General features: G+C 48.5%; 1 protein-coding gene across 3 annotated transcripts in view; it reads right to left on the bottom strand.

Annotated features, from left to right (window-relative positions):
* EHBP1L1 (EH domain binding protein 1 like 1) overlaps positions 1–13,160 on the bottom strand; it is a 43,381-nt gene extending 30,221 nt beyond the window's left edge. Inside the window, exons 1-3 of one of the 3 annotated variants that reach the window (XM_060269490.1) lie at positions 12,659–13,160; positions 752–809; positions 427–522 (exon numbers count right to left, since the gene is read on the bottom strand). In XM_060269490.1, coding sequence (XP_060125473.1) covers positions 427–522; positions 752–809; positions 12,659–12,762 — 258 coding nt within the window. In that variant the 5' untranslated portion in view covers positions 12,763–13,160. The remainder of the gene's footprint in view (positions 1–426; positions 523–751; positions 810–12,658) is intronic. The other 2 variants (XM_060269491.1, XM_060269492.1) reach the window with 2 other exon arrangements.
* Between the last annotated feature and the right edge of the window lie 307 nt (positions 13,161–13,467).

Raw genomic sequence — 13,467 nt, 5'->3', positions numbered from 1 at the left:
GACCCTCTTTCTTTTGCAAAATGCATTATCGAAGGCCACACTGACGCAAAACAAAAGCACTGTGACACCAGTTTAAACAGTAAATGGCTTTCCCCAGAGAATTCTGGTAGCTTGTTAAGTGATTTGGGAGTTGTTAGAAGACCCCTACCGTCTTCCCAATGTTACAATACCCAGAGTTCCCTGTAAAGAAGAATGGATAATTATGGCTTTGTGAGGGGAATAAGGGGTCCTTTAACAATAATCAGCACCCTTAACACACTAAAGCTTCCATAATTTTGGGTGGGGAAGCCATGACTGTTTAAAATGGTATCATAGCACTTTAAACGTGCGGTGTGGATGCGGCAGAAATCCTCCTCCTCCTCCTAAGGCCTTCCTTGTGTCAGTCATAGAGCCCACAACAGACTCCCACTCCTGTGGCTGCCATACCCGATAGAGCGTCACCATGATGTCCACATTTTCGGGTACCATCCACACCACGGTACCCCTATAGGGGTTCTTGATCCCTGGCTGCCAGCCATGAGCCTGCAGGTGGAAAAGCAGATAAGAACAAGCTAAAACATCAACCGGTGCCTCCAGAGGTGCAGCTTCTGCTGGGATTTGGACCCCGCACCTTAAGGCAGCCTTCCCCAACCTTGGCTTTGCCAGATGTTTTGATCTATACAGCTTCCATCCACCCCGGTCAGCTGCAGGAGGGCCCCAGGTTGGGGAAGGCTGAGGCCAAACCCCGCCGTAGTTGAGAAAGTCAACACACCTTGGAGCAGATCCGCCGGTTCCTTCGGGTCCAGACCACAACCAGCTTGTCGGGCTGCCTGGCATTGGGAGAGAAGACAATTCAGAAACAGGAACAAAGAGGCAAACGTAACAGAACCCATAGAGATGTAGAGGCTACGTACCTCTACCTGTTCTTAGGCCTAAGACAGAGATGGGGAACCTCTGGCTCTACAGATGCGCCTTGATTACTTTTATATATCCCTGTCCGGCTGGGGCAACCCAGTCAGATAGGTGGGGTACAAATAAAACAACAACTTATTTAAAGTATCTAAAAACTGAGAGCCAGTGTGGTGTAGTGGTTAAGAGCGGTAGACTTGTAATCTGGGGAACCGGGTTCGTGTCTCCACTCCTCCACATGCAGCTGCTGGGTGACCTTGGGCAAGTCACACTTCTCTGAAGTCTCTCAGCCTCACTCACCTCACAGAGTGTTTGTTGTGACGGAGGAAGGGAAAGGAGATTGTTAACAACACTTTGAGACTCCTTCGGGTAGTGATAAAGTGGGATATCAAATCCAAACTCTTCTTCTCTTCTTCTAAACATATCTAAACAGTGCTTTTTTTCTGGGGGGGATGCAGGGGTACGCATACCTCTAAACATTTTGTGAATCTAAGTTTGGCCTCATTGAAGGGCAGTAGTATTTCAATATGAGTAGGAAAATGAGAGTACGCCTAAACATTTTTTGAGGGGGGAAAGAACTGCATCTAAAACAAATTAAATTAACAGGTGGTTTTTTTAATTTACTCATTGCATTTATATGCTGCCTTTCTGCCAAGGTGCCTATTAAAGTACTAAGACACACACACACACACACACACACACACACACACACACTTGACCACTTCAGTCAATGGACCTGGCACGGCTACAGGCACCACGTAGTACCACTTGTGCATTTGTAAGTACTCAATCTTTTAGTGTGGCAGCACCTAACACGGGAACTCCCTGCCTATTGGTATTAGGCAAGCACCTTCAATGTACTCTTTTCAGCACCTTCTGAAAACATTTTTGTTCAGACAAGCCTACCCGGATATTTAGAAAGTTTATGCAAGTCTTAATCTGTTTTTAGTTTTTTTATTATTAGGAGGGAAATAGCATACTGGCAAAATCAGACGCTGGGCATTGCTTGTAATGGAACTGGGGAGTAACACCACTGCCCCACACCCCATACCAGGGAATGCAATAGCAGCAGCGGTGGGCTATTAGGCAGAAGAGATGACAATGTACCAAGTCATCCCCTAGTACCACCAGTACACTCCTGGTTGGCCTGGGGGCAGATCATAGCTTCCCTTTTCTCCTGAAACCAACTTGGGGAAGAGACCAGCCAAAGAGTTTCTTCTTCAGAATGGCATGCAAGAGCAACTTTCCCAGAAGTCAAATTTGAACTGGAATTGGGGTGGGGGGTGGGGGTGGCACTTGCCACCACTGAAACAGAGCCCAAGAGTAGTAGCATTAAAATATTTTTTTTAAAAAATTGTCCAGTAGCGCCTTAGATACCAACTAAGTTTGTTCTGGGTATAAGCTTTCGTGTGTATGCACACGTATCTGAAGAAGTTTGCATGCACACGAAAGCTTATACCCAGAACAAACTAAGTTGATCTCTAAGGTGCTGCTGGACAAATTTTTATTTATTTTGACTGCTTCAGACCAACACGGCTACCTACCTGAATCTAAAATATTTTTTGTTAGCATTCAAAATACAAAGTCCTGTGTGTGTCTACACAGAAGCAAATTCCTCCGAGGTCATTGGGACTTCATACCCTCAAACATTTATCTGATAAAAATAGGGATATCCTATTTAACAACAACAACTGGTGGTGGTTTTATTATTTATACCCTGCCCATTTGATTGTGTTGTCCCAGCCACTCAGGGTGGCTTCTAACATACAGTGGTACCTCGGTTCTCGAGCGTCTTGGAGCGTTTTGGTTTTTGAACGCTGAAAAAGTAAATGTTTCCGTTTTTTGAATGCACCTTGGAAGTTGAACGGTCTTCTGGAACGGATTACATTTGAAAACTGAGGTACCACTATATATCAAAATCTAATAAGACATTAAACATTAAAAAAAAGTTCTCTATACAAGGCTGTATCCAGATGTCTCCTAAAGTGTGTATCTTCCTGCCTGGGGGGAGGGGGGGTCGCATACCCTTCAACATTTCTCCAATGAAAATAGGGACATCCTAAGGAAAAGTGGGACATTCCAGGATCAAATCAGAACCTGGGACGGTTTCTGTAAATCCGGGAATGTCCCTGGAAAATGGGGAAACTTGGGAGGGTCTGCGACTTGTTCCAATGTAAGGCCGCATCCACACCTTACATTTAAAGCAATATGATACCACTTTAAACAGTTGTGGCTTCCCCCAAACAATCATTCTTTAAAGGGAATTCTATGAATTATAACCCTGTGAGGGGAAATAGGGGTCCCCTGACAATTCCCAGCACTGTAACAAACCACAACTCTAATAATTATTTGGGAGAAGCCATGACTGTTTAAAGTGGCTCCACACCGCTCTAAACATATGGTTTGATTGCGACCTACGTCTCCATATGGACCGAGGCCTTGACTGCCACTTTATATCCCACCATTTACTTATTTTAAACAGTTCCAAGTCACTTCCACTTCCAAGTCTTGAGGCAGCCTGAAACAATATTAAAAGGCATATCGAAACATGAAAATATACAGGAAGAAAACACAATTGAAAAACCAGGAGAGTGTTTAAGGTTATAATGCCCTGAGCCGTGGGCACCAGTGAAGGCTTAGGAGGGCTGTTCTAGCCATCCTCAGGCCTTCAAATTTGACATAGGGTTAGTATCTTGCACCAAAAACAGCATCTTATAAAAAGCCTTCAGCTGGGCATATGTCAGCCTTTGCCAACCTGGGATGGAGTTGACCAACGTTGGCACAAGCTTTTGTGGGCTGAAGCCCACTTTGTCAGGTGCACAAGCTTCAAGGACCACCACACCAGCCTCAAGACCTGATCCTCGGCAGAGAATGACTTCTTTGGTGGCATGTGGAAGGGAACCCGTGGCTTCCGTGGGGCAGCGGAAAGGAAGACTTCCTCATTTTCCTTTCCGGAGTGGGCTTTTGAAACCAAGAAGCTCTGGGGCCAGGCAGTAACTTGAACTCTGGGCTCAGCAGCACAGAGGTTATTTCGGTGGGAAGCTTTATCTTCCCCTTCCCAGGCTTCGCCGGGCGCGGCTCTGATCCTCCTCGGAGCAGGGCCAGGTCGCACCCAGCCAACACGGGTGTCAAAAGAGACCAGCCCCACGGCTGCCCTTCAGGCCTACCGCCTGATCACATTTTCCTTCATTTCTCAAATCGAATCAGGAGTATTTGCTCTTTAGCACACATCCCCCCCCCCTCAGATAAAGCTCCTCTCCCCGCCTGAAGTTTAGGATTAAACTGGATTTAACCCCAAAACCTTCCCCTGGTTCTGGATAGGACCCAAGTGTCCTGGCTTCCTCTTTGCCAAAGCAGTTTACAAGACGCTAAAACATCAAATAAGACAATTCAGAATAAAGCAAACCCAAGCTTCAAGGAAAATATTTCAGATCCTCTTAGTTACATTTTGCTCCCCCCAGTCGCCAACATGGCATCCACAGATTTCCACATGGTCGCAGCTGGACCTGTGCCAGTCGCAAAACGCGTCTAGCACCCGGCTAATTTCTAACACTGCCTACTATAGCATGGGGTGGGGGACTTGTGGCCTTCCAGATGTTTCAGGAGCCCAGCTCCTATGATCCCCCTGACAATGGGCCATGCAGTCTGGGGGCTGATGACAGCTGAAGTTCAGCAATATCTAGAAGGCCACAGATCCCCTGCCCTTGTATTAAAGTAGAGACTCCTGTGCTCCCCAATCACAACATACAGTGCACCACACACACACACACATCTCTTGATGAAAGTGATGCCCAGCTTCATCTTAATAGCCTCTATACGGTAATTCTCTGGGCTAGTGTCCAAAGGCTAATTTTAACCCCTGGGGGCTAGGAGTCATAAATCCGCTGCAGGTGCTGGGTTAAATCTGGGCGCAGCGAGGAAACTCAATACACCCACCAAGCTTCCTTCTCTTCATCACAGAACAGCCTTGCAGGACTCTCCCCCTTCACCTTCACCCAGAATGGAAAACCAGAGGGTCAAAGACCCCCAAGAGAGGAGGCCTCAAGGCATAGGATAATCTCGGAACGAGGGACTGGAGGTCAAGTTTACCCCCAAGCTCCAATGTGTAGGGACCCAACTAAGGCTACACTGTGTAGGTAAGATAAAGGTCAAGGACCCCTGGACAGCTAAGTCCAGTCAAAGGCGAATATGGGGTTGCGGCGCTCATCTCGCTTTCAGGCCGAGGGAGCCGGCATTTGTCCACAGACAGCTTTCCGGGTCATGTGGCCAGCAGGACTAAACCGCTTCTGGCGCAACGAAACACGGTGATGGAAGCCAAAGCGCAATGAAACGCCATTTACCTTCCTGCTGCAGTGGTACCTATTTATCTACTTGCACTGGCGTGCTTTCAAACTGCAAGGTTGGCAGGAGCTGGGACAGAGCAACGGGAGCTCACCATGTCGCAGGGATTCGAACCGCCGACCTTCCAACCGGCAAGCCCAAGAGGCTCAGTGGTTTGCACTACAGCGCCACCTGCATCCTACACTATGTAGGAGGGAGCAAGAGAACAAAGAACACTCTTGGCATTCCCACAGGCACTCTTGTTCTTCAACATTTCTTTTTCCATTTTGCAGCTGTGTTTGGCTCTGGTGCTGGAAAACAGGGTCTTGAGCAGACTATTCCCCTTTTGGGTGCTGCTTTGGGCTACAATTCCCATTGGCCCCAGCCTGCACTGCAGCTTTGGCCGGGGTGTAAACCTGTATCCTTTTGTAATGCCAACATCAGATAATTACAATTATATTTAAATGTTTCTGTAGTGTTTCAGGGTGGCAGGTGGATGCTTTGCCTCGCTTCTCCACCCCAAGTCTGCTAATAAACTCTACTTGACCTTCCACATCCTAGTGTTCTTCAGACACTGGACTACAACTCCCATCATCCCTGACTTGGCCAAGGCGACTGCAGAAGCGGGAAGATGGGAATCAAACATCTGAAGGGATGCAGGTTTCCTGCCCCTGTTCTAGGAACTTGGTTCTGTGAGCTCTGGAGATAGGTCAGTCAGTAGAGCATGAGACTCTTAATCTCAGGGTCATGGGTTTGAGCCCCACGCTGGGCATAACACCCCTGCCTTGCAGGGGGTTGGACTTAGAGGACCCTGGTGCCCCCCCCAACTCTACAAATTCTATGATTCAGAGCAAGGGATGGGCCTCCAAAATCAACACAGCCTTTCAGGCCGCTGGCAATAAATTGTGTTCCTGAACATGTGCCGAGTGCCTAGTTCTGCACCGCAAGTGAAACTGAAGGTAAACACTCTTAAGTCAGGCTTTAAAAAGAGAAAGAGCAAGAAAAGTACTGGGGTTTGAGCCAAGTTCTGTGTGGCTGAATAGTCCCAACCCCCAAATCCTGTCAAGTCATGGGAATGAGGGTGTGGCTGAGGACCAGCAAAAGTACTGGAAATAACTTGAGCTCCAAGGAATCTGAGAGCTCTGAAGTCAGATTACCCCCAAGGGGAGGATATTGACTCCACACACCCACTCGGCCGGGTCCCTGCTCTTGCCATCTGAGACAACCCACATTCCCTCCCTCCTGTTTCAATTTTTTGCAGCGTTCCTGTTATCCTAACACACACACTCCCTGAAATTTCAGCCCTCCCTTTTCCATTTTTAGCTCTGCAATGACTAAATATTTATCATTTCCCGAGTCCCTTATAAGGCCTTTGCCATGTCAGAATGAGGGGAGGGGTGTGTGTCCTTATTCGCCTGCTCCTCCACCATATCAGTCTGTCTGGAACTCCCAAAGTCTGGCAAATGGCTCTTCTCCCAGTGGCATTTGTTGCAGGGAGGGGGCAGGGGGGCTAGACATGAGGAGTAGGCCTGACCTCCAGTATCTCACCTCCCTCCCCACCACTTTAAAAAAGAAAAAGTAACTATATCAAGTCAACCTTCTCCCACCTGGTACCATCCAGATGTTTAGGACTACAACTCCCATCAGCCCCTGTATTTCAGCACAGAATGCCAGATCTTGACCTTTCTGCCCTAATCTTCTTCCTCTTTCTTCCACTATTCTGAATGCAAACCTCCAGCACATCCTATATGCCAGGACTCAAACCAGGAATCATAGAATAGTATCATAGAATCATAGAGTTGGAAGAGACCACAAGGGTCATCCAGTCCAACCCCTTGCCAAGCAGGAAACACCATCAAAGCATTCTTGACATATGCCTGTCAAGCCTCTGCTTAAAGACCTCCAAAGAAGGAGACTCCACCACACTCCTTGGGAGCAAATTCCACTGCCGAACAGCTCTTACTGTCAGGAAGTTCTTCCTAATGTTTAGGTGGAATCTTCTTTCTTGTAGTTTGAATCCATTGCTCCGTGTCCGCTTCTCTGGAGCAGCAGAAAACAATCTTTCTCCCTCCTCCATATGACATCCTTTTATATATTTGAACATGGCTATCATATCACCCCTTAACCTTCTCTTCTCCAGGCTAAACATACCCAGCTCCCTAAGCCGTTCCTCATAAGGCATCGTTTCCAGGCCTTTGACCATTTTGGTTGCCCTCTTCTGGACACGTTCCAGTTTGTCAGTATCCTTCTTGAACTGTGGTGCCCAGAACTGGACACAGTACTCCAGGTGAGGTCTGACCAGAGCAGAATACAGTGGTACTATATGGCATATAGGCATATAGGAACATGCAAAGCAAAAGAGGAAGAAGTGACTCAGAGCATGTGCAGAGTACATTCTCATCTAAAATCAGCATCCTAGGTAGGTTTGAGAGGCCCATCCTGTTTCTTTCAAGTCCCTGAAGCTTGAACAGATTATCACCAGCAGATTACTTTTCCTGGGGAGATGCTAGCTGCACCCCAAACTGGTGCCTGTCTGGCCGGCCAAGGAACCAGAAAGCTCACAGCTCAGCAAGTGAGAAACAGCATGTTCCCTGAGTGTTCATGCTGTTCCGCTGTCTGTGCTCGTTGAGCGCTTAGGAAGTTATCTTCTACCAAGTTCATCTACTGGGCCATCCTTCTGTGGCTGGTGACAGCTGTCCAGAGACAAGGAAGTTTCCCCCACTATTTACTACCTGATCTGCTGGAATCATAGAACTGTAGAGTTGGAAGGAACCACAAGGATCATCTAATCCAACCCGTTCCAATGCAGATTAAGAGTCTCGTGCTCTACCAACTGAACTATAACCTGGGCCCTTTTTGCAAGCATAGGCAGATGCTGTGCTGCTGACCTTTGCTTATCACCCCGAACCTAAAACAAGGTTCCAGCCCTCTAGTTCTGAACCTAGGTGGCGCTGTGGTTAAACCACTGAGCCTAGGGCTTGCTGATCAGAAGGTCGGCGGTTCGAATCCCTGTGACGGGGTGAGCTCCCGTTGCTTGGTCCCAGCTCCTGCCAACATAGCAGTTCGAAAGCACGTCAAAATGCAAGTAGATAAATAGGAACCGCTACAGCGGGAAGGTAAACGGCGTTTCCATGTGCTGCTCTGGTTTGCCAGAAGCGGCTTTGTCATGCTGGCCACATGACCTGGAAGCTATACGCCGGCTCCCTCGGCCAATAATGCGAGATGAGCGCGCAACCCCAGAGTCGGTCACGACTGGACCTAATGGTCAGGGGTCCCTTTACCTTTACCTAGTTCTGAACAAAGCACTGATTTAAAATAATAACCGTTTCTTTATTCTTTAAAGCCGGCACCCCCAAACTGCGGCCCTCCAGATGTTTTGGCCTACAACTCCCATGATCCCTAGCTAAGAGGACCAGTGGTCAGGGATGATGGGAATTGTAGTCCAAAACATCTGGAGAGTCTCAAGACAGGGATTTTGCAAGTGACATCAGTTAACCTGGAAGACAGACAGACGGCCCCAGCCAGTCGGATGGCACACACATTGTCTTGTGAAGTGGAGAGAAAGAATCAGCCTCAGGCAACTAAGCAAGGAGGTCAGGATCAGTTCTGCTTTCCCTTCCTGACCCCTGCAAAGAATCTTTCAGGCTAGCAATGTCAGTGTCTCATGTCTGTGGCTGTCCCTGGTGTCCTTGGCACGGCATGACAACCTGCTGCTTTCCTACTGCAGGAACGACCCATCCATTGAGGCTCACACCTTTACTAGACTGGCAAAGCAGGGGCCCAAATGAGATGACCGACCTCCTAGAAAGACCAGCAGATGTCAGGGACTGACTGGCCAGAGAACCCTCTAGGGAAGCCTCAGAGCCAGGGGAGTGGTGGTGGGACTCGGAAGACAGGTCAGAGGGGAGGCAGAATGGTTGGATGCTGAACAAGCAGCAGGCTTGAGTGAGAGAGGGGAAGAAGAGTCAGAAAGCACTGCAGGCGCAAGACAGGCAGCTGAGGAGGAGGCAGGGACTAAGGCTGCAACAGATTTACAGGCAGTCCTACTGTATTCAGCTCCATTCCTCCCTTGTCTCCACGGGCACAGAGGGCTTTGCATGTAGCAGAGCAGAGAGCTCAGAGACCAGCGGCGGGGGGGGGGCCTCCCCGAAAGAGTTTAAGACAGCAGGGAAAACAGCCAGGCAGGGACAAGACCTAGGGAGAAGCAGGAGGCACAGATTGGCAATTCCTGCAACTGTGCCCATAGGTTTCTCTGTTTGTATTCTGTTTCCTCAAATAAAGAATCGACTTTACTGCTCCTCTCCGAGTCTGATCTGCAGCTGAACCAGCCCTGAAACCAGATTTTCCTAGAGTGCAAGGGAGATGCGCTTCCACCCTCCCCAACTCCTCCAGTGACACCATCTCTAATCTGTCCCCTTGCATTTGGACCAAGCCCCCGTCCTCGCCACCCTTTACATAGCCCCTTGTACAGTTTACAACAGGGGTAGAGGTCCTTTTCCCCTTCTGGGCACCTTCCTGGGGGCTGCATGCAATTGCTTGGCGGAACTGGAAACAAAAGTGGGCAGAGTAATGAATGTTAATGTTTACTTTTGTGCAACAAGGCTGGTTTCCACACACACACCTATTCTGGCAATAATAATAATAATATACCCCGCCCATCTGACTGGGTTGCTGTAGGAACTCTGGGCGGCTAGCAGCATATATAAAAACATGATAAAACATTCAACTTTAAAAAGCCTTCAGATGTTCCCTAAGTGTTATATACATTGGTACCTGGGTTCTCAAACTTAATCTGTTCCAGAATTCTGTTCCAAAACCAAAGCGTTCCAAAACCAAGGCACGCTTTCCCATAGAAACTAATGCAAAACGGATTAATCCGTTCCAGACTTTTAAAAACAACTCCTAAAACAGCAATTCAACATGAATTTTACTATCTAACGAGACCACTGGCCCATAAAATGAAAGCAATAAACAATGTACTGCAGTCACACAATCAACCAATCAATCAATCAGTAGTTGAACTGGGTTCCACACAGTCACGAAAACAAAACGAAAAGAGCGCAAAAATGAGAAATAAATAGCAAAAACAGACACACCTCAGCGTAACACTCAAAATGGAAGTGTGGCACTCAAAACGAAAGTGTGGCACTCAAAGCGGAAGCATGGCACTCAAAATGGAAGTGTAACACTCAAAACTGAGCATGTTTGGCTTCCGAAAAAAAGTTCGCAAACCGGAACACTTACTTCCGGGTTTGCAGTGTTTAGGTTCCAAGTTGTTTGAGTACCAAGGCATTTGAGAACCAAGGTATGACTGTAATTACTCATGCCAGTCAAAAGCACTCGGGGTGGGTGGCCAGAGAGGAGGGGCTGGGCCTGGAGCAATTCCTTCTTTTCCCATTTTTCCAATTCACCATTATTCCTAGCATCGTGGGTACCCAACCACCCTCATTCCATCCCCCAACATGCCAAGATACCATGGTCGCTGCAATTTCCAGGCTGGATTGCCTCAGCACATGCTCTGCATGGGTTTGCCCTTTTAGGACAGTGCAGAAGCATCAACGGTCCGCAGAGCGCAGCTCCCTGTCTTCCTGTTACAGCTACTGGGTGACAAAAAACAGATTTCTGCACAGCACCAATTGCATTGTTTACCCATTTGCTTCCGAGTTTGATTCTACATGCCAGAGCTGAAAGTTTAGCCCACCCATCGACAGAGGCCTAAAAGTCATGCATGTTATTATTTTATTTGCTTCCTTTGTTAAATTCATATCTCAACGTTCCACTAAACGGTGCTTAATCAAGGCAGCTAACAAAGTGAAAATTGAAACATAGAAAACCTAAACATAGAAAACACACATCCCCCACACACATGGGCCACCTGTGTCCTGCAGGTTTTCCACCTCTGACTGCTCTGTAATTGTGGCAGAATTTGCTAGACCTTTTCCAGATGGGTTTCAACATAGAATCGCAGAACCATCTTTTACTTCTAACAGGCATTTGTCCAATCTGGGTCATTTTCTGGGCTTATTCAGTACGTAGATTGCTTTTAAATGCAATTTTTTAAAAAATTGCCTCTCCTGTTGTTTTCATGATTGCACGGAGTTGTCGTTTTTTTATGTCACAAACCACTCTGAACTACTTGGAAACTAGCAACACTGTAAATGGGTTAAATCAATAAAAACATTATTCCCTTTCACCTCCATTCACCACTTCCTGCTGCACAAGCTTCTACCCGTAATCTAGAACACAACTTGTGAAATGCAAACTGGTTAAAAAGGCCTGCACAGGAACCGGCAGCCCCTGGCGCAAATCTCATCTTTGCCATGAAAAGTCTAGGTAGCCTTAGGCACGCAAAAGCAACACAGGAAACTGCCTTAATGCAGAGTCAGGCCTGCACCAGAGATGGGAAAACTTTGCCCTCCCCTCCCCAATGTTATTGGACTTCAACTTTCATTATCCCAATGCAGAGTTAGAGGAGTCTAATGATACCATTAAGGCCTTGGGCTCTCCTGGTCTGAAGACATTTCTCAGCCCTACCAGGAAATGATTGCAGTCAGTCCTAAGATCTTATTACGTATTTTAATTTTTTTTCTAAACCAGAGGAGTGTACAACTGTAAAAATACAGTGCTCTATCAAGCAATGATATAAACAATATGAATTAGGAAGCAATGAACAGTACAAGATTACTAAGCAAGGCAGAGACCACAAGCATATGGTCCTTCCCATAAAAGATAAATTAAGCTTCTAGTCCTCATGGTTGTGAAGAAAAGGCAGATTTAAAAAGGGACCTAGGAAAAAGCCTTATAGTACCAAGACAGGCTATTGGTCCATTTGGCTCAGTATTGTCCACACTGACTGGCAGCAAATCACACTGACTGGCAGCAAACACAAATCACGCCACTGCCCCTCACCTTGAGGAGCCCTTCCCCCAAACTGTCCTTCCTCTCGCAACCTTTTGCATCTACAATACAATACAGGTTTATGAACACAGGGCCGTTGTGAAAAATTATACCAAGATATAATATGAAGGCTTTATTGTATTCTCGTGGGTACAAAGTATGAAATAGAATAGAATAGAATATACTGTAGTTGGTAGAGCATGAGACTCAATCTCAGGGTTATGGGTTCAAGCCCCACGATGGTCAAAATATTCCTGCACTGCAGGGGGTTGGACTAGATGACCCTCGTGGTCCCTAACAACTCTACGATTCTATATGATAATATATTATATCCCTTGGGTTTATTAGCAACACCGGCCTACCTTACAAGGCAGTTGTGAAACCCTTCCCCGCCCCTTCACCATTGCTCGTGCATTCCCCGCCCATTTCTTCACTTCCTGGGTCCCGTTCCCCCCCCCCAAAAAAAACCCCTTCTCGTGTACTCACAAGACCCTGAGTCACCGTCTCTCCCTCTCCCCCCACCCCACGGCCCCGCTGCCCCACCCAGCCTCACCATTTCTTGGTGCACTCCACCACCAGCTCCTGGTAACAGGCCACGAAGTGGAATTTGGCCGCCCGCTTGCCGACGCGCTGGAGCCGCTTCCACACCGAACTCATGGCCGCCCCGTCGGTTTCCGCGGCTGTCGCCTCGCTGCTGCGGCCTCGGAGGGGAGCTGTGGGTCGCCGCCGCCTTCTTCACACCCCGCCGCCGCCGCCCCGCCGCTTGGCCCCCATCACCCGCTGCTGCTGCGTCTCCTCCTCGCCGAGCCCCGACGGGGCGAGCAGACCAGCCTGCAGTGAGCCTGCCTCCTGCTGCTGCCGTTGCCGTCTGAACGCCTGGCTCGCAGTCCGCGGAAACCTGGCCGGGAGGAAGTTGGTGCAGAGCGAGAAAGTTGCAGACATCGAAGCGGGGAGAGGAAGAGAGAGCGGGGGGGGGGGGAGAGCCCGGTCTCCGTCCGCCGCTGGCAAACGGGCTGTGGGTGTGATCTTCAGACGGAGAGGGCGGAGCGCGGGAGGGAGAAGCAGCAGCAGAAGGCGGCAACAGCAGCAGCAGCGAGGCAGAGAAGGGAGCGAGCCAGAGACAGCTGACGGCAGCTACAGCACCCCGGGACGTCGGGGGTGCGTGTCTGCAAAAAGAGACCTTCACACGAGCTGCCTCTGGGCCTGGGGCTTGCGCTCCGTCGTTTTGGCCATATCGAAAGTTCCAACCTCTGCTGAGTTGTTTCTGCCTCCTCCTCCCTTCCCCAACCCCGGCCAAAGTTCAAGACGCCTGCCTGCTGGGCCGAACAGCAGCGTAAGGAAGAAAGCCTCTCTTAGGAAATA

The sequence above is a fragment of the Zootoca vivipara genome, chromosome 17 (genome assembly GCF_963506605.1).
Source record: "Zootoca vivipara chromosome 17, rZooViv1.1, whole genome shotgun sequence".
Lineage (NCBI taxonomy): Eukaryota > Metazoa > Chordata > Lepidosauria > Squamata > Lacertidae > Zootoca > Zootoca vivipara.
The sequence above is the reverse complement of the archived record's forward strand: the minus strand, read 5'-3'. Positions and strand labels throughout refer to the sequence as shown.